The 21,624-nt window shown below is 44.7% G+C and overlaps 1 protein-coding gene across 1 annotated transcript in view; it reads left to right on the top strand.

The window, feature by feature from the left end:
• Positions 1–6,852, top strand: part of CACNA1B (calcium voltage-gated channel subunit alpha1 B) — a 189,094-nt gene extending 182,242 nt beyond the window's left edge. Inside the window, exons 45-49 of the mRNA XM_070955498.1 lie at positions 834–944; positions 2,589–2,624; positions 3,449–3,656; positions 5,035–5,237; positions 6,313–6,852. Coding sequence (XP_070811599.1) covers positions 834–944; positions 2,589–2,624; positions 3,449–3,656; positions 5,035–5,237; positions 6,313–6,852 — 1,098 coding nt within the window. The remainder of the gene's footprint in view (positions 1–833; positions 945–2,588; positions 2,625–3,448; positions 3,657–5,034; positions 5,238–6,312) is intronic.
• The last annotated feature ends 14,772 nt before the right edge of the window (positions 6,853–21,624 follow it).

The raw sequence follows: 21,624 nt of genomic DNA, 5'->3' as shown, positions 1-21,624 counted from the left end.
GTTTTACAGGTGGCATTTGCCACCAGCCAGATTGGCAAAGATGTTTCCCAATACCTCACCAACGTGTTGGAAATGCAAACAGCAAAAGGGAACATATTATCACATGTGGTGGTCCTGCCACAAAGCGAAACAATATTGGAGTAGAATCAGATCACAATTAGAAGAAATAACCAAACAAAAGATAGAGATGAGGCCAGAAACATTTTTATTAGGAATACTCCCAGGGTCATACGAAAAAGAAATACAATATTTAATTATCCATATTACCACAGCAGCAAGAATAATCTACGCTCAGAATTGGAAAAATGACAATATACCATCCGAAGATAATCTGATCAGAAAGGTTTTGGAATGTGCAGAGATGGACAAATTAACAAAGGAGATACAAGAAAAAGAGGAAACAGAATATTACTTAGTGTGGGAGAAATGATATGAATGGTTGGAGGAGAGAGATAAAAGGAAGGGGAAAATTAAATAATGGTCGAAATAGGAGTTGAAGTATAATTGCCAATATGAGGAAACAAAAATTGTAGAAATAATAGTGGGTACACGGGTATTGTTACGTATATGTGTAAATAAATAAATAAATAAATATTAGAAGTATATGTATAAAAGATATAGTAGAAATAAGGGAGGAAAAAATGTATAAGTAGGAAATTTTTGACTGGTGCAAAACTGTTGAAACAGAAAAAGTGTTAAAGCTTTCGTTTTGTTTTTTAAAAATGTTTAATAAAAATAGAAAAAATTAAAATTAAAAAAAAAGAAACTACTGGGAATGTTTGTAGGCAACAGCTTCTTACTCATTCCTGTTACTCTGTCATTGTATTTTCCAGGTTGTAGAAATGCAAAAAATCAGCCCAACTTTAGCCAACGGGGAGCATCAACCAGGACTGGAAATTCAAGGGCGAGCGGCTTCCATGCCACGGCTGGCAGCCGAGACTCAGGTAAACACTGGTGTTAGAAACTGGGATTCTCTTGATGCCCTTTCAGCTTGGCGATTTTCTTACAGACTTTTCATTACCAAGCTAGGTAGCCTCATCAGTGTGTATGGGTGTCCTCACAGGGAATGAAAGGCAAAGAGTCAAGAGCGATTCAGACCCTCCAATCTCCAAGGCATTATTCTGGATGTTTTCACAAGCATTTTGTTAGGGAGTTCATAGAATCCATCGACATTTTGGGCACCGTCTTAGCCTTCCTCCAAAAAGAGGAGCTTCTCTAAGACTCATTTCTCGTCATCCGAACCATGACAGTCTCAAATTTGGAGAGTGAAATAGACATCACCAATAGGTTCAGAGCCCATCGAGGCTGCCTTATCTACGTTTCCTGGGAAAATACATTGGAAAATCCCATTGGGGGGCATATCTTCCCCCTTTTACATGTGGAAATTTTAAATTTGTTTTAATTATAGGGTTATGGGTAAGGCATTTTAAATTGGGGAGCCATTTTGGATTTAATTTTCTTTTAACTGTATTTTAATGTCTATATTATATGTTTTTTAATCTTGGCTGTTCACCGCCCCGAGTCATTCGGGAGAGGGGGCGGTATAAAAATTTAATAAATAAATAAATAAATAAATAAATAAAATATCTCACGGGTGAAATCCAGCAGGTTCTGACAGGTTCTGGAGAACCGGTAGCAGAAATTTTGAGTAGTTCGGAGAACCGGTGGTGGAAATTTTGAGTAGTTCAGAGAACTGGCAAATACCACCTCTGGCTGTCCCCAGAGTGAGGTGGAAATGGGGATTTTGCAGTATCCTTCCCCTGAAGTGGGGTGGGAATGGGGATTTTGCAGTATCCTTCCCCTGCCACGCCCACCAAACCACACCATGCCTACTAAGCCACACCCACAGAACCGGTAGTAAAAAAAAAATTGGATTTCACCACTGGCATATCTGTTTAACCATCGCCATAAAAATGATGACAGGCATGAGAAGTGCCGATCGTTTAGAGTGGTGCGGTGGCCTAGAGGTGGAAGCTCTCGCCTCACATTCAGGAGGCTGTGAGTTCGGTCCTAGGTATAGGCAGATATTTCTCTCTCTGGGCACACTGAGAATGTATCTGCTGAACAAAACTCTGCATTGGCGACAAGAAGGGTATCCGGCCATTAAAACACTCTGCTAGCGCCATTTAGTTATCCAGACTTCACCCCGCCAGGGATTATGAGGTCATTAAATGAAGATGATGATGAGAAGTGCCTGCCGTTTCATTACCCAACTAGGTAACATCATCAGGGCTAGCATTGGTAATCACCAATGGCGACGGATGACTCCGGATGGCAGTTGGGTTGTGGGAAATTACCTCGCTCCCTGAGCTCGTTGAGAACCTTATTTTCTTGCAGTCCGCCTCTTCCTTTGAAAACCATATTCATACAACCATCTTTTCCTCATGAATAACTGCTGACTAACGTTCATTTCTGTCTCTTGTCTCAATTCACCCCCCCTCCCCAATTCCTCGGCCTTCGTCTGTCTCATTCTCTACCCTTCCCTCCCTCCTTCCCTGCCTCTCTGTGGTCATCTCGTCTGTCACGTGTGCCTCCTGGGATGTCTGACTGTTGCTGGTATTGGGACCCATGCCATTTTTTTCTTGCAGAGGAGCAAAACACGGTCACCGGGGCGATATCTATCAGTATGTAGCTCGTTTGAACTGTCCTGTCCTGTAAAAATCTAATCAAGGAAGGGCCACCTTCTCAGTGGCTTTTTTTTAAGATGGAAGAAAATACTCGATCTGGAGGGGCTAAGTCTTTGTAGCTCAGGGTTGAACATTGGGCTCCTTGGTTCTCTCCGAGCTTGGTGGTTTTCTTGCAGAACGTTTCGTGACCCAACTAGGCAATATCATCAGTGCACCATCAAGCTCAGAGAGCACCACAAATGCTAAAGGGTTTTAAGGGAAAGGTTTCGTAGGGATCAACTTCGAGCTAAACGTCTATGGAGATGCTAGGTCATCCAGGTTGTCCCAAAGGTGCTTTTTCCAAAAGGCAACTGGACTTCCTTTTTTTTCTTTGAAGGCGTTTCGCTTCTCACCCAAGAAGCTTCTTCGGTTCGCCTTCAGTTCACTTCAGTTCAACTGACGAAGCTTTTTAGACGAGAAGTGAGACATCTTCAAGGAAAAATAAAGCCAACCTTTGGGATAATGTAGGAGAAATTTCCTGACAGTGAAAGCAATTAACCAGTAGAACAACTTGCCTCCAGAAGTTTTGGGTCCTCCATCACTGGATGTTTTTAAGAAGAGATTGGAACAACTTGTCTGGAATAGTATAGGTATCCTGCTTGAGCAGGGGGTTGGACTAGAAGACCTCCAAGGTCCCTTACAACTCTGTTCTTCTGCTGAAACAAATACCCACAGTCCACAGATGTGTGAAGGAAGAGATGCTATCTTTTGATGGTGTACATCCAATGAATTTCTCTGCATTTTCTTTGTCTTCTTTCCTCTGTTCCTCCCTCTTGCCACAGCCCATTCCGGACACCAGCCCCATGAAGCGCTCAGTCTCTACGCTCAACCCACAGCGTCCCCGCGCCACGCATCTTTACGAACATCCCCGGCCAGCTGAACACACCCATCATCATCATCACCATCGTTGCCACCGGCGGAGAGAGAAGAAGCAGAAGTCGGTTGACAAGCCACCCAATCATTTGATTGATGGTGAAGCTCCTGGTAAGGGCGCTGTGATGACCCGGGGCATGGCACAGAGGTAACACAGTTCAAACTGCCCCTTTATTGCTCCAAATGTTCCTCAAACACTCCCACATTTCTAGCAAGTCCCAGAGCAAAGTGATGACACATACATACACACCTCAAGCAACCTCTGGCTGCAAATAGTCCAGCCCAACGCTGTGAAAACCACAGCTGCAAAGCAAGAAATCCAGAAAGAATGCAAGGGATCCAGGTAAGTTCAAACGTCAGCACTCAACACTTCAGGAATTCAGTGTTTGTTCCCAACAAATGCCCCTCCCCGCAGGGTCTCCTTAAGTCTCAGTCCCCAGGTGTGCCTTGTGAAGAGGAGCAGGGCGCTCTCCTCCCGAGTAGTTGGGTCAGCCTGCGCTGTTCTCACCTTCTCTCCACTCTCCATGCTCGAGGATCAGGAGGGGGCTGTCCCTGCTCATCGCCTGAGCTCTGCCTCTCATGTTCACTGCTTAGCCTCTCTTGGGCATCCTGCCCCCATTCCTCCCTATCTACAAACCATTGTAATCCTGAAAGGCCCTGGCTTGACTGGGTCTGCTCCTCCCCATTCTCCTCCAAAGCCAACGAAGCCGCTCCCTTTTGTCTTTAAATTGTCAAATACCTTGCAGTAGAACTTTGACAGGGATGATGACAAAGATACTGACAATATAAAGTCTGCTATTGCTGTGGGTCTACAATTACATGCAATGCCTTCAAGGAGGACAGTGTTGTGACCTAGGCTTACTGAGTTATTACAAGACACAATTAGTCCCAAATAAACCTATTTTATTGTCACAGCTGAGAATTACATTCATTCCCAGCTGAGTCCCAATTAGTTGCAAAACAAGTCCTTCGGAAGAAGTCCTTCAGGATAATCACCAACTTTTTTCTTCTTTGACACCCTGCCAGAGGCCTTACTTGGCAAAGCCCCACGAAGTTCAGAAACAAACAAGAGATGCCGACTGGAAACAGTTAGCAACATTGCTTTCCTGCAAAAGGCCCAAGTGCCTTTGTTTCTCTTTTAAGCCTTATGGGAGGGGACAATCATCTCCTGGCCTTACTCCCGAGTCGTCCCTTTTGCTTTAGCTGCTCTTGTCTTCTGGTAGCTCTGTGCATGCATGTACTAGGAACAGGCTCCTCCTGTTCCTCTGCTTCTCTGCTGTCCGATTCTGGGGGCTCCAGAGTCTGCGCGTCACTCCCAGATGGCCCTGGCCCCATCTCTGCCTCCGACGCAGAGCCCTTGTCCGGGCCTTCCCCAGACTCCAGGACTGGCCCATATTCCTCCCCAGCCTCCTCACTGTCTGACTCCGCTGCCAACTCTGCAGGCTGCTTGCGGACCACAACAGACAGTTCCTGAGTCATCTTATTGTCTTCTCAGCAGGAGAAGCCACCTCCAAGTCCAAAAGGCAGGAGCGGGGCCGGTCCCAGGAACGGAAAGTCCATTCTTCCTCTTCCTCTGAAAAGCAACGCTTTTACTCCTGCGACCGCTACGGGAGCCGGGACCATTCTCAGCCCAAGTCCTCTGAATGCAGTAGGCCTCCGTCTCCTGGTGGAGGGCTGGACCACGAGACACAGAAACAGGTGAGAATGGGAGATGGAGGGCGGAGAGAGAGAGAGAGAGAGAGAAGGGATGAGAAAGGGGGTTCCCTAGGATCCCTGATCAATGTGGCCAGCCTTTGGGTGTGATTGGACTCAAACATCCCCAGAAAGTGAAGGCAACATGGTAGCCTTTCCAAGTAGATCAGAGAAGAATCGTGACCAGATGCGCTAATTTTAACTTACTATAAGGCTACATTGAATAGAATCTTGCAAGTCTGAAAGGACTTGACGTTGATCTGGAAGCATGCAGTGGATCTCCTGAATTTTCAAGGTGGATCACTTGGCTCTCTGGTCTACTAGGTTGTCTGCTTCCCCAGTATTGTCTTACTGGTTGTCTTTATTTGGAATGCTTTCTCCTCCCAGTTGATTTCCTCTATTCCTCCCTCTGTTCAAATGGTTCTGGAGCAGTCTCCCTGTCCTTGACTGTGCGTGTCTAAACTCTCTCTTTCCCCTTTTTGTTTTGTTTTTTGTTTTTTATCCTACGATACATTCCCCTGTTCGTATCATTCATTCTTCTGTCCATTGCGTTTTGCCACTCTATTCCAACATGTGACTGTGTTTGTCTGGTATTCTTACTGTTCCTCGCTGTCCTTCTTCTTCTCCTTCTTCTCCTTCTCCATGTCTTCCTTCTCCTTCTCCATATCTTCCTTCTCCTCCTTCTCTTCCTTCTCCTTCTCCTTCTTCTCCATGTCTTCCTTCTCCATCTCCTCCTTCTCCATATCCTCCTTCTCCTTCTCCTCCTTTTCCTCCTCCTCCATCTCCTTCTTCTCCATATCTTCCTTCTCCTTCTCTTTCTTCTTCTCTTCTCCTTCTCTTCCTTTATCTCCTCCTCCTCCTCCTCCATCTCCTCCTTCTCTAAGTCTTCCTCCTCCTCCTCCTCTTCCTCCTCCTCCTCCTCCTCCCCCTCCTCCTCCTCCTCCTCCTCCTCCATATCTTTCTGTTCCTTCTGTTCCTTCTCCTCATTCTCGATATCTTCCTTCTCCTTCTCCATATCTTCCTTCTCCTCCTCCTCCTGGTTTTTGTTTTGTTTATTTACTTTCTTCCAATCTTCATGTAGGGCAGTGGTTCAGTTAACGGGAGCCCCCTGCTGTTGACCTCTGGTGCTAGCACCCCATGCCGTGGTCGGAGGCAGTTGCCGCAAACTCCGCTGACTCCACGCCCCAGCATTACCTACAAGACTGCCAACTCCTCGCCTGTGCATTTCTCTGGGTTCCAGACCGGCCTGCCAACTTTCTCCCCGGGACGCTTGAGCCGGGGTCTCTCTGAGCACAATGCTTTGCTGCATGGCGACTCCCAGGGACCCTCACCAACCCTGATGGCACGCATCGGTTCGGACCCTTACCTGGGACACCGAGAAGAGAGTGACAGTTCATACCATATGATGCCTGAGGACACGCTCACCTTTGAGGAGGCAGTGGCCACCAATTCAGGGAGATCCTCCCGGACCTCTTATGTCTCCTCTCTAACATCCCAGTCCCATCAAATCCGCCGAGTTCCCAATGGGTACCATTACGTCTTGGGACTAAATGCCGGCTCTGGCACCAGCACTAGGGCACGTAGCTATTACCACGAGCGAGACGAAGATGATTGGTGCTAGCAGGACAAGAACCAAGTTGCACACTGGAGGTTCGATGAGTTTTATCATCCGGACAACCGCCACGTTGACGTGCTTATGTCTTTGCATCCAGCCCTGTGACATCAAGGCTGCCGGGGGGTGGTGGGGAAAGAAGATACAAAGCAGCTGCCTCTCTGTGGAACAGCCTTGCCAAAATGGTCCTAGGTCCATGGACCCCACGACGCCTGGTCCCTCTCTGTCCCCGGTTTCCTCTTTTGCACTAGAAGAGCTATTGATCCATCAGGAAAGGCACCTGGTTCAGAGGGTCCGAGTAGAGCAGGCGTCCTTCTGTTCTGCTCCCTGTTGCCATGTCATGGGAGATACCACCTTCCACCCCAAGTTAACGAGGCTACAACAAAAGCCCAGAGAGAAAACCCTAGACTAAAAGACTGGAAATCTACACAGTTGGGGGTTAGCAGGTGGGGAAGACAAAAGAAAATTAAAAAAAATAATCACCCTGATGTACAAAGAACACCAACCTATGTTTTATTGTGTCCACGTTTTAAGAAGAGAGTTTATCCAGATGGATCTTCTCAACCCTTGGCCAACGGTGACCCCTTATCAACCGAGCCAGGCATGGAAAACTTCCAATGGATCCGAGCACCGTACGGCTACGCCCAACTTCTTGGTCCATCCTTTGGTCTCCACGTTTTGTTTTTTTGTGAGTCCTTCCCACCAGCGTTTTTGGAAAAAGCCCTTCAAAGAGAGGAGAGGTTTTTTTTGGCAAGGACAACATCTTGAATCTCGTTCTTGCCGTCGAACTCTTCTCCTCGGACAAAAGAGTTGGTGGCCCCTATCTTAAATTTACATCTTGTTTACAAATCCGAGCTGAGGAGGGGGATGAAGAAGAGAAGATGGAGGAGGAGGAGGAGGAGGAGGAGGAGGAGGAGGAGGAGGAGGAGGAGTGGGGTGGGCAGAACTGTTGTGTTTTATATTGAGCTGTTGGATAAACTTTTCCTTTTCATTGTGTCCACTTTCTGGGGTGGGTGGGGTTAAACTGTATAGCGAAAGAAAGCAAGACAAGAACACAGCCAAAACGTAGAGAGTCCTTCCCAGTGGAGAACTCGTCTACTGGCCATTCCAAGGTTTGTTTTTTCTCCTTCCTGAAGGCGCCCGTTCTTTACTTCTAAGTGCCTAATCTTTGGGAACCTCTTGTGGCAACGATGCAGTTGTGTTTGTATTCCCCCATATCCCCCGAAATAGAATAGAGTAAGAAGCAGGAGGGAGTCTTGAGGAGAGAAGCTTCTTTGATCTTCTGGCATAGCTTTTAGTGGGCTCTCAACGTCACCCAGAGCTCGATTTGATCTTTTCACTTCACGCGAGGCCAGAGAACGATTTTAGAATATCAAATAAAATAAGTTCAGGTTTTGTTTTAGGATGTTCGATGGGTCCTGGAAGGTGTACAACAGATGAACAGAGTTGGGAGGGACCTTATAGGTCATCTAGTCCAACCCCCTGCCCCCGCTTAAGCAGGAGACCCTACACAAGAAAGAAGCCTTCTGCCTCAGGATGGATGCTTTTGCAAAACCCAATAGAAGCAAAAAGGGGGAAAGGAGTGCTTCATTCAGCTCTTCGGATTGAAATCCGTTTCTTGGAGACTGAATCTCAGGAGCGGCCTCGGGACGGGATGTTGTGGGGGGGGGCAAATCCTTCACCCAGACATTTGGTTGGAGTTAATTCCGATTCTCAGGGATGAGATTCCGTTTTTATTTTTTATTTTTTTTATTTCTCAACCCCCGTTTTGGGTCTGTATGCTTGTCTGTCTGTGTCTGTGTGGTTTTTATATATATATTTTTTTTAACGTCCTGCACGCACGGGGTTTAGTGTGCATGCGTGCGCTGGTTCCGGAATTCAGGAAGGTAGTTTCGCTAGGGAGCCAAACCTTTGCTTTGAAAAGATGCCAAACCGCTGCTTTGGAAGATAGGACCCATTTCATTGACGTTCAGCCCAGGGGTGAAATCTACTTACTTCCCTACCGGTTTGGAAGTGCGCGCTCTGCGTCACATGAGATTTTGGACCCTCTGCACATGCACAAAGCCTTCTGCTTTGGGTGAAAAAAGGCTACTTCCTGGTTAAAACTAGGAAGTAACAACATCCGGGCAGGCGAGCGGAGCCTTGCGCTGCCACCACTACCAGTTCTCCAAATCACCCACCGCCACCGGTTCAGTCGAACCGGTCTGAACCGGTAGCATTTCACCCAGGGATGAAATCCAAAATTTTTCCCTACCGGTTCTGCGGGTGTGGCATGGTGGCCATGGCAGGGGAAGGATATTACAAAATCTCCATTCCCATCAGGGATGGGTTCTACTTACCTTTACTACTGGTTCACAATGGGGCCACGTGTGCACGCTCGCTTTGCTCATGCGCACTCTCTTCTGCACATGCGCAGAAGCATTTTGATGACATCGGGGTCGGTGGGAGGAGCCTCCCGCCGGTTTTACTACCGGTTCTATAGAACCGGGGACAACCCACCACTGATTCCCACCACACTCTAGGGCTATCCAGAGGTGGTATTTGCCAGTTCTGCAAACTATTCAAAATTTCTGCTACCGGTTCTCCAGAACCTGTTAGAACCTGCTGGATTTCACCCCTGATTTCACCCCTGATTTCAGCCCAAAGCAGCTGAGGTTCTGGGCACAGAGGAGGTTAAGAAGAAAGAAGGAACAGAGCCAAAATAATTGTCAGAAGGGAACCGGTGGGGGGGAAAACAGAGCAAGAGTCTCTGTTTGACACGACACTTTCCACGTAGCTTAAAATACTTTTAAAAATTTAATTAATTAAATTTAATTAATTAAATTTATATGCCGCTCCTCTTCAAAGAGTCAGGGCAGCTCTGAGTGTAATGTGTGAAGGCACCCCAGGAGGAATTTGTAGGACAGAGTCCTACAGTTACCGTGTTTCTCCGATAATAAAACCAGGTCTTATATTAATTTTTGCTCCAAAAGATGCATTAGGGCTTATTTTCCAGTTAGGTCTTATTTTGGGGAAAATACGGTACTAAATAACAGTAACAGATTTGGAAGGGATCTTGGAGGTCATCTAGCCCAACCCCCAGCTCACGCAGGAGACCTGTACTAGGGATTTGAACTGCCGAACTTCCGACCTTTCTGATCGACTATCTCAATGTCTTAGCCGCCGAGCCACCTAGTCAGGCTAAATGCATCTGTCTGGCTGACAGTCTTAACTGGGGCTTATTTGGGGGGATAGGGCTTATATTACGAGCATCCTGAAAAAAAAATCATGCTAGGGCTTATTTTCCGGTTGGGTTTTATTTTTGGGGAAACAGGGTATTTTCATCTTTGAAAGTAACCCTTGCTTGTAAATCCAGCTTTCATCTGAACGGCGGTGGGGGAAAAGAGGGAAGGGAAGAATATTTGGAGAGCATTTAAAAGCCAAAAAAAAAAACAAAAAACAACCTCTACCATAATCCGAAGGTTATTCCGAGTTATAGGGAACAATTTCCATCTGAAATTGGAAAAAAGATTTCCGTTCTTTGTCCCAAAGGTGTTTTTTTTTCCCAAGAAGCAACTGCACTTTCTGCTTTTTCTTTGAAGACGTTTCACTTCTCATCCAAAAAGCTTCCTCAGAGAAGCAAAATGTCTTCAAAGAAAAAGCAAGAAAGTTCAGTTGCCTCTTGGAAAAGCACTTTTGGGGACAATCCTAACCTGGATGACTGAGAATCTCCATAGACATTTAGCTATTCCTGTTCTTTGTTTTCCAGACCAGGAATTGACTCCCAGGCCAAACCATAGCTTTTAAGAAGCCATGATCTGCACCATCGAAACTAAGGGGCAAACCCTTGACTGCAGCAAATACAATTAAGTATAATAACCTCTGTCCCCCGCACAAAAAAAGTTGGAACCCCTTGCATGAAAGACCCACACACACACACACACACACAACTTTATAAAGCTAGACACAAAAGTGTGTTTCGTTTTATACCTAGCTTGCACTTCAGTTCCAGGAGAAAGTGTCCCGTGTAGTTTTGAAAGCAGAATCTTTTTAAGAGACAGCTAGTCCTCGACTTACGGCCACTATTGAGCCCCACGTTTCTGTTGCTAAGCGAGGCGGTTGTTAAGTGAGTCTTGCCCCCTTTTACGACTGAGTTTTGATCATGTGGCCACGACGTTCCAAAAGTCGTAAACGTGAAAAACATACGTCGCTTTTTTTTTTTTCAGTGCTGTTGTCATTTTGGACAGTCACTAAACGAACGGTTTTAAGTCGAGAACTGCTTGCACAGGACTGGAAAAATAAGATGGGATGGGGAAGGGAAAAAAAAATTAGTTGTTTCTCCGTCAGCAAACCTCTAAAAAGCCACCCAGCCCGAGAAACAGAATAAAACTTTGCAAAAATTAAGCATGTCCCACATTTCTTTTTAGCACTTTATGTGTTTTAAATCAGTTCCCTGCCCATCCCAGCAAGTGCTACTGTGGCATGCTTTAAAAGGCAGTTGCAAATTAGCATCTAAGGCTAATATCTTTTTATTATTATGATTATTAGTTAATAACTTTAAATTGTCACTAGGTGTTGCTATAATCCCATGTACCCGGGCGGAAAAAGCTTGCAAGTTTTTGCATTAAGGCAGTATTTTATATCTCCTTTAATACTTGATCCAAATAGCCACAGAGAAGCAAGGGGAGAGTTTTTTTGCAAAGGGAGGAATGAATCTCAACCTAAGGGGGAAATATTATTATTATTATTATTATTATTATTATTATTATTATTATTATTATTATTATTATTATTTAGCAAAAATCGTCTGCAAAGGAAAAGCTTAACCACTTAACACAGAGAACACAGACCAGGTGCACAGAATATACAAAGAGACGTTAAAAAAGTAGTTTAATTCTTGAACTGGGAAAATGTGTTGTTGTTTTTCTGGAAAGACAAGAAAATACAACATTTTGCTTTTAAAGCTATCCCTTTGACGCTTGTGAGTCAGAGGTTTTTAAGCAAACACATTTTTAAAAGTAGAAAGCTGGGTATCTCGGACTTCAAAATTCTTCTTCTCCCACTTAAAGCAGTGGGATTTGAATTCGTAAATCTTCTGGAAATCCTGTACAGGTAGTCCTTCAACTTATGACCACAACGTGGGGGAAAAAAGGCATAGACACCAACTTTTGGGAATTCAAGTTGAAGCATCTCAGAAAGATGCACCTCTCTCTTTTAAAAGCTGCGTTTTCCAGATTCTGATCTCCAAGTAATCTCATCCCTAGATTGCGTGTTTGTGTATGGATGCGTGCGTGTGTAACATCTTTCTCTTTTATTAATCCGCCACCTTTTGAACTCGTAAACAGGAGCACTATTAATTTTACTTTAGGCCTAAGAGTCTTCCGATTGAGCCGTCCCAACAGAAGTGCAGCTGAAATGTTGGATGTCATAAGCATAAAAAAATAATAATATGAGGGCATCTTCAGAACTGCCAGAATTAGCACCCAGGGCAACAAATGTTTTTTCCTACGGTAATAATTACCCCTTTAGTGTGGGAACTAGTCCTCAACTTAAGACCACAACTGAGTTCGAAATTTCCACTGCTGAGCAAGGCAGTTGTTAAGAGAGTCTTAAGTTTCATGACATCTTTCTGCCACCATTGTTAAGCGAATCGCTGTGGGGGGTGTCTGACTCTTGCGGTCCTTAAGTGAATCTGGCTTTCCCTTTGGACTTTGCTTGTCAGAAACTGGCTGGGAAGGTTACAACAGTTGATCACATGATCCTAGTACGGAGCAACTGTCATAAGTACATGCCAGTTGCCGAGCCTTTGAATTTTGGTCATGTGATCACGAGGACGCCACAATTGTCGTACATCATCCTCTTTCCAGTGCTGTTGTCACTTCAAACGGTCACTAAATAAATGGGTGTTAAGTTGAGGACCACTTGTAGGGAAACTCTATTTAACATGCAAGCGGCTCTTTCTAAATTTGCATTTTGGCATACAAATTAGCCTAGGCAAGCCGTATGGTGTTCTCCAGTGGTGGGATTCAGCTGGTTCGCACCTATTCGGGAGAACCGGTTGTTAACTTTCTAAGCAGTTCGGAGAACCGGTTGTTGGAAGAAATCTCCTTTTGTTTTTTCCCACTTTACAGGGCTAATGCTGTAAGGAAGGAAACATTCTGGCGTTGTTTCTAGCCTAATCTTTATTGCCCTGCTTACAGAAACTGCCTCTCTGGTTAACCCTTGTTACATTGTAACAGCTAAAGCGAAGCACCGATCGACATGAGTGACGTTGAGTTGGCCATGCCCACACGGTCACATGACCACCAAACCATGCCTACCCAGCTGGCCATTAGGGCAGAGAATTGGTTGTTAAATTATTTGAATCCCACCACTGGTGTTCTCTTGTCCGGGGTGAAGAATAGGTTGGCTTGATGGAGATAACTTTTTTAAAAAATAGAGGATACATGCAGGAAACCAATTCACCGAGAACAGTTCGTCCTTCTCGGGTGGACGCTGCGTTATCTTTTTTCTTTCTAAAAAAAAATACGGTTCTTTAAAAAATGCAACAAAATAAAACTAGGGCTATGCAACGATAGCGGTACTTTTTTTTCATAACTCCAGTCGAAGAATGGGAGCGAAATCCATCAAGCCATACAAGACCATCATGTTATTTTACAACTTAACCAAGTTGACGTTTTCCTTTCCTTCTTTCAAGCAAAAGCATGACTGTGACCAAATCTTTTCTACCTTTTACCAATAGGAAGGCACAAATACTTTCTTGGGGAAAACCATTTAAAAAAAAACACACAAAATAAGAATAATAAAAAAGGAAGGGGAGTTGTTTTAGAAGAAAAAAAATCCAAGATACGGAGAACAAACTCGCCGGGAAAAATCTGTTTTCTCCCAATTTTGTGCATGGGGTTGGTTGGTTGGTTTTATTCTGTAACCGCTGTCCTGCATTCCCGTTTTTCTTATTAAACCAGTATGATGCAACCACCCTGTCCAATTGTAAGTGGCATTCGCAGCTGCTAAATTACAAGTTTGGATAATTGATTGACGATATTTGGGAGGTGATGTCTCTGGGAGATGTTGGGGTGGGGGGAAGGATGATCACAAATATTGCCACTGTTGAAATGCGTGTAGTAGTGGCTTTTGGTAACTGGCTTTCCACTGGTTTGGAGAATCCACCCAGCTCTCTTTTCAAGGCACGTGTTGTCTCAAATCGAGCTCATCGCAAATGAGGTTCCCTTCTAGAGATGGTGGTGACCATGAAGGGAGGAGTTTCAAAGACTTGGGACCACTTGGGACCAAACGAGCAGGCACTTCCCCCAAAGTGGGTTTATCAAGCGTTGAAGGAAGCTACAGACTACAGTCACCAACAGAGAGTGGAGGTTGCTGAGAATTCACATGCTAAGTGGGAGAATTGCATCATTGAGCAAAGTTGGGTCATCAACCTGCCTTTCACCAGGCAATTTTTACTTGAGGTAGTCTTCAGTCTTTCCTTTAGGTTACCCTTGAGATTGTCTTTGGTCTTTCCTTGAAGGTTGACCTTGAGATCGTCTTTGGTCTTTCCTTGAAGTTGACCTTGAGATCGTCTTTGGTCTTTCCTTGAAGGTTGACCTTGAGATCGTCTTTGGTCTTTCCTTGAAGGTTGACCTTGAGATCGTCTTTGGTCTTTCCTTGAAGGTTGACCTTGAGATCATATTTGGTCTTTCTTTGAAGGTTGACCTTGAAATAGTCTTCAGTCTTTCTTTGAAGGTTGCCCTTGAGATAATCTTCAGACTTTCCTTGAGGTTGCCCTTGAGATAGTCTTCACCCTTACATTGAGGTCATTCTTAAGCAAATGGCAATACTTAGCCAACCTTGGAGGATGTCGGAAAAAAAATTGTAATCCAAGTGGGAGCTGGTTAGTATTTGCACAAGCGAGCACCAGAAAAATCCAGGGTTGTGCAAGCCACACAAAAAAATTGAAGGTCAGCTCAAAAGAAGTCAACAGTAAACCCCTTCTGAACTGTTCAGATAATACTACAGGCAGGTCAACGAAGACACCAGAAGTTCAGGGCTCAGAGGTTTCCTTAAATTCTTCTAGCGAGTTGCCAAAACATAAAATGCACCCATCATTTTTCTTTTTTGCATCCAAAATCAGTCTAGTGGTGGCTATACTTTGAATAAGTAACGTTTGCATGTAAAATATATACATAAAATATAAATATATACCGACCTCTATATATATATAGCACAGACTATATATATATATAAGGTGCATGGAGGAAAATGTTTATCTTCGTACTTTTTTGATACAATGTATTCACCTGTTGTTAATTTTTAATTATATTTGATATCAATCGGGGGTTTGTTGCAAAAAGTTTATATTAAAAAAAAAGCAGTGTTAAAAAAAAACCCACAGAAAAGTTCCAAAATGCAACATAAATGGAACTTTTAAGAAGGGGGCTGGGAAAATTAAAAAAAAAAATCTGTGATTGAATGACTTGCTGCCTGAATCATATTTATCAGCCAAACTTTGGATTCTGCCATTGTTTCTACAATTACATTTTGTATGAAGCAAAGTCCTTGAATTTAAATAAACCCTTAGGAAAAAAGAAAGAAAGAAAGAGAGAGATTTAATTAATCGGGTGTGAACTCAACAGCAAATTTATTGTGTGGCACGCAAGGTTTAAGAATGAGAGGTAAGTAAATGAAGAATATGTGAAAATTATTGTCAGCGTTCCAAGTAATACACTCATTGAACGGAGAACTCCGAAGCAGGTAGATTCCTCAAAGAACAAATTACTGGATACATCATATTGGCACAACTGGTGAAAACCGATTCTGAAAGTTCCTGCGATTTTCACCTAATTAAAAAGCAAAAGTTCCCGCTTCCTCCCAGGTCATCGGTCACATTGTCCAACAGTGGTGCTGGTAGGTTGCCTGGTTACTCCACTCCTCCTCTTCTCAGCCACCTGTTGGAATGACCTTGGTTCCCACAAGAAAAACTGTATTTTGACGGCAAAGCCGAGCAATCTAATTTTTCCCCTCCCTTTCTCCACAGTCTGCCTTGTGGCAACCATGAAGCCTCAAAGATGTTTGCTCCAGGGTTGACAATTATTATATTGGTGGAAGAAATGTACTTGAAGTTCAGATTTATTCATAACAGAATTACAAACAAAATTAGAGGCTACATTTTTTTTTTTTGTTCAATATGGCCTTTATTAGACGGGGGAGAGGGGAATAGCACAGTGAAATTATAATGACCCCAGGAAGAGAAACTATAAATCCTAAAAAAAGAAAGGTATTAGAAGATAGATTCACCTTCCAAGCTGATGAATGGAAAACAGATAAAAGAAAACAGAATAACACAGCTGGAAGGGATCTTAGAGGTCTTCTAGTCCAACCCCCTGCTCAGGCAGGAAACCCTATATCATTCCAGACAAACTGTTGTTTAATCTCTTCTTTAAAAACATCCAGTGTTGGAGCACCCACAACTTCTGGAGATAAGCCATCACAGTGATTACTTGTTCTAACTGTCAGGAAATTTCTCCTTAGTTCTAGCTTGCTTCTCTCCTTGGTTAGTTTCCATCCATTGTTCCTTGTCCTGCCCTCAGGCGCTTTGGAGAATCAGTTGACTCCCTCTTCTTTGTGGCAGCCCCTCAAATATTGGAAGACTGCTGTCATGTCACCCCCTGGTCCTTCTTTTCACTAAACAAGGCAGTGGTGAAATCCAAATTTTTTTACTACCGGTTCTGTGGGCGTGGCTTGGTGGGCATGGCAGGGGAAGGATACTGCAAAATCCTCATTCTCTCCCCACTCCAGGGGAAGAATATTGCAAAACCTCCATTCCCACCCCACTCTGGGGCCAGCCAGAGGTGGTATTTGCCAGTTCTCCGAACTACTCAAAATTTCCGCTACCGGTTCTCCAGAACCTGTCAGAACCTGCTGGATTTCACTCCTGAGAGAAGGTATACCCAATTCCTTCAATCGTTCTTCATATATTTTAGCTTCTAAGCTCCTGATCAACTAACCAACATCATGAAGATAAGGCTCCATGGTGAAGGCCTCTGTGAAGGACACCTTCAGGCTGGTCACTCCACAGGTGCAGTTCGTGGCCCTTGCACAGATGCCAAATCCATACTTTCACTAAGCAGGATTGTTAAGTTGAGTTTACTTTATGGTCATTGCACCTCGTCCAACGAAATTAAGTGCCATCTTCAGTGTACGCTATAACTATCAAAATAAAACACAAGCACACATCCTTCACATTCTTTACAATTGAATGGAAAACCCGATATTGCATTATTGCGACGGAAAGCGTGCAAGAGATGGCGATGAGCAAAATCTGGGAAATGTAGCATGGCTGGCTGGGCGTGCGCAGAGCAGTGTTTTACTGGTTCACAAGTAACCAAAATGTGAGAATATTTATTGTACATTCTTTGGTGGAGTGAGTGAGTCCACCTGAATGATGAAACAATTAGGTAGGGATGTGAATGGGATAAGAGCAATCTGAGAGTGCACTGATGGTGTTACCTACTTGGGTCATGAAACATCCGGAAGAAACAACCCAAGTTCAGAGAGCACCAAGGACCCCACAGTTCAGCCCTGAGCTACAAACATGCTCTTATCGGAAGTAAGTCTATAATTTAGCATATTGCATCAACAGCCCAATCAATTGTGGCTTATTCCATCAACCATCGTGGGAAGAATATAATGCTTGCTCCATAGTCCTGGGAAATTGATCACATCTAGCATCCCCAGTTGATCCTAAAAATGGATCACATCCATCATCGGTTGATCCTGATACATTGATCACAATTGCATCCAACATCACCTTGGTTAAAACCTAATGTGACTTCATCTATGGTATTCCCAGTGTCTGCTGAGTCCACCCATTGTGGTTTATTTAAACCAGGATTAAGCAGCAACGGAGCCTGATTTCTCCCCCCATTCCCTTCTTCTCGTCCCAGTCATTGGGGGAGCTAGCTGCCTTTCTGTCAACCAGGGGCGCAGCTCCTTGTCTCACGTTCACCTTAAGCACATGGTCGGTGCCCACTCCCCAATAAGAAGGCGGGGGGAGCAGCCCCTACCCCATTAACCCTTTCTGCGCCTGCCTGAGCTCATACTGCAAGGGAGCAGGCTTCCACGTGCAACAGCTGCCTGCAGCAGGCGCCAGACCTACTCCCACTTCAGTCCGCGTAAAGCCATCAATATTGCTGGCACTCCTGTCCCCTCTCCTCCTTTTGGGGTCCCGGGACATGTGGATGCAGCTGGATGGAGAGAACCGGGACGCAGATTCCCCGCTGCCCGCAGGTGAGGTGGTGGGCATGGGGGTGCACGAACATCAGAATAACAGAGTTGGAAGGGACTTTGGAGGTCTTCTAGTCCAACCCTCTGCTTAGGTGAGAGACCCTATATCCCATTTCAGACAAATGGCTGTCCAATCTCTTCTTATAAATCTCCCGGGTTCTTAACAGAATAACAGAGTTGGAAGAGACCTTGGAGGTCTCCTAGTCCAACCCTCTGCTCAAACATGGTTCGATTCTTGAAGGGCAAAGCATGGGGTTTTTTTTCCCCCTGTGACTTCTTGCCCTGCAATTCTCTTGAGAGATTCAACCTGGAAATAATTTTCTGACAGTGAGAGCAATCAACCCATGGAACAGAAGTTGCCTTCAGAAGTTGTGGGAGCTTCATCCCTGGAAGCTTTCAAGAAGAGACTGGACTTCCATCTGTCAGAAATGCTGTAGGGTCTCCTGCTTGGGTGGAGATTGGACCAGGGGTGAAATGCAGCAGGTTCTGACAGGTTCTGGAGAACCGGTAGTGGAAATTTTGAGTAATTCGGAGAACTGGCAAATGCCACCTCTGGCTGGCCCCAGAGTGGGGAGAGAGTGAAGATTTTGCAATATCCTTCCCCCAGGAATGGGGAGGGAATGGGAAGTTTGCAGTATCCTTCCCCTGGAGTGCGGTGGGAATGGAGATTTTGCAGTATCCTTCCCCTGCCATACCACGCCCACCAAGCCACGCCCACAGAACCAGTAGTAAAAAAAATTGGATTTTACCACTGGGTAGGACTAGATGACCTACGATGTCCCTTCCAACTCTGTTAATCTGTTAAACTCTCCTTTCTTTTCTTTCTTTCTTTCTTTCCTTCCTTCCTTCCTTCCTTCCTTCCTTCCTTCCTTCCTTCTTCTTCTTTCTTTCTTTCTTTCTTTCTTTCTTTCTTTCTTTCTTTCTTTCTTTCTTTCTTTCTTTCTTTCTTTCTTTCATTCTTTCTTTCTTCCCATCCCTTCCACCTTTCTAGATAAACTAGCTTTATCCTATCGGGATTCTGGTGGACTTTCTTTTGGCCAGGATGAAGTCAACTGCAGCCTTTTGAAACTTGGCTGCTTGGCCACCAAGGGACTATTTCTTGCCAACTTTGATGTCATCTTGCGCCTCGTGATTTCAGTAAGCACATTTTTTTTAAAAAAAAAAAATATGTATATTTTTAGATACTTTCTGTTGGTTTTTGCAGAGTAAGACATGAACTGTGGATGCCCCTGCTTTTCCCTGCCTCCTTAGGCTCCTGTTCTTCCCTATTCTGCTTTTAATTTGGAGCTTCTTGAAAATGATACTACGGTTTCTTCCTTCCTTCCTTTCTTCCTCCTTTCTTTCTTTCTTTTTTTTTTAAATAGCCACAGTGGTAAGAAATTTGTTCCGAATCAGAGGGGAGGTTACTGTCTCTGGACTTGTGGAATTAACGAGAAGCGGGTTTTCATGCTCAGCAGGCTCCCGATCTGGTTTTTAAAACTTATTATTTTATTTCTGGTTTGGTTTGGTAAGGTTTGTCATTTCAATTTCCATGCAGAAAAGCAAAAAATAAATAAATAAATAAAAATAAAATAGGTTTTAGGTTAGTCCATGTTCCTAACGAAGTTCATTTCCCTTTGTATGATAAAGGGGAGGGGATTAGGGTTAGGGTTTCAAAATTGCAGAATGATAAGAGTTGGAAGGGATCTTGGAGGTCTTCTAGCCCACCCCACCCCCCGATGCCCCCACCCCGCTCAGGTTGGATCGCTTTGCAGTCCAAGGGACTCGCAGGAGTCTTCTCCAGCACCAGAGTTCAAAGGCCTCCATTCTTTGGCGCTCAGCCTTCCTTATGGTCCAACTTTCAGAGCCATCCATTGCAACTGGGAAAACCATCGCCTTGACTATATGCACTTTTGTTGGCAGGGTGATGTCTCTGCTTTTTAGTATGCTGTCTAGATTTGCCACAGCTTTCCTCCCCAGGAGCAAGCGTCTTTTAATTTCTTGGCTGCAGTCCCCATCTGCAGTGATCTTGGAGCCCAGGGAAATAAAATCTGTCACTCCCTCCATTTCTTCCCCATCTATTTGCCAGGAATTGAGAGGGCCGGATGCCATGATCTTAGTTGTACTGGAATACTTGAATACATGACAACACGTCAATCTCTTTATCCCTGCCTCACTCATCAGCAGGTCCTAGAAAAGAGAGTATGCCTGTTGTGGTCCGACAGCAGCCTGCGGAGCTGGCAGCGGAGTCAGACAGTGAGGAGGCTGGGGAGGACAATGGGCCAGTCCTAGAGTCAGGGGAAGGCCTGGATGAGGGCTCTGCATCGGAGGCAAAGATGGGGCCAGGGCCATCTGGGAGTGATGCGCGGACTCTAGAGCCTCCAGAGTCAGACAGCAGAGAGGCAGAGGAACAGGAGGAGCCTGTTCCTAGTGCAGGCATGCGCAGAGCAGCCAGAAGGCAAAAGCAGCTAAAGCAAAAGGGACAACTTGGGAGTAAGGCCAGGAGATGATTGGCCCCTCCCATAAGGCTTAAAAGAGAAACAAAGGCACTTGGACCTTTTTGCAGGAAAGCAACATTGTTAACTCTGTTTCCAGTCGGCATCTCTTATTTGTTTCTGAACTTCGTGGGGCTTTGCCAAGTAAGGCTTTTGGCAGGGTGTCAAAGAAGATCAAGGTTGGTGATTATCCCAAAGGACTTGTTTTTGGCAACTAATTGGGACTCAGCTGGGAATGAATGTAATTCTCAGCTGTTACAATAAAATAGGTTTGTTTGGGACTAATTGTGTCTTGTAATGACTCAGTAAGCCTAGGACACAACAATGCCTTCAATTGGACATTGTTGACCTAAGCGCCACATCATTTTTGTAAGGTGCGATTCAACAATTCCTACTTTAGTTGAGTTGTTGGTACACGAGGCAAACAGGAGATCCCTTTTTTGGAAAAGGGGGGGGGTGCTTTGTAAACCACTGGCTTTTCATGGAGAACCATGATAAAGGATGGGGAACCAGACCATGTCAGAACTTCCTTCTCAGCTATTTATAGGCGGCTGGGTGTTCCCTTGGCAAGACGCTCATTGTCCAACGTCTCCAAAGAGAAGGCTCCTCTCTAATTACCTCTAAATGAAACTTTGGGAAGGAGTTTGCTAAGTGCCAGCTGGGGAAGGAAAGCACCCACTGTCTGCCAAGGTTCAGCAAAGTTCTGAGAACACAAAGCCCTCTCGGAGGTAATGTAAGACAATTTGTGTGAAGGAAGCGCCCACAAATTCATTACTAAGAATCTGTGGCGCTGGGGAAGTGACTTATTTTTCCCTCCAATTCTCACATGTTTGGAGGCTACGTTCCTTCATCATCCTTAGTTAGATCAAGTCAACCGGGTTCTGCTTTACCTCAGTAAAATTTGCGGGGGGTGGGGTGGGGCTCAACATATGGAAATTCAGCTTCTTGGGCTATTCTAGGCTCCATTCTATGGGCCAGCTACTGTTGGCCTTCTTGTGAATAGTTTTGAGATGTTCTTTGAAAGAGCAAATCTTCTTACCATCTTCTT

This window comes from Pituophis catenifer, unplaced genomic scaffold (assembly GCF_029215685.1).
Source record: "Pituophis catenifer annectens isolate HBS135680 unplaced genomic scaffold, rPitCat1.0.hap2 SCAF_17, whole genome shotgun sequence".
In the NCBI taxonomy this organism is placed as follows: Eukaryota; Metazoa; Chordata; class Lepidosauria; order Squamata; family Colubridae; genus Pituophis; species Pituophis catenifer.
This window is presented reverse-complemented; position numbering and strand designations above follow the sequence as displayed.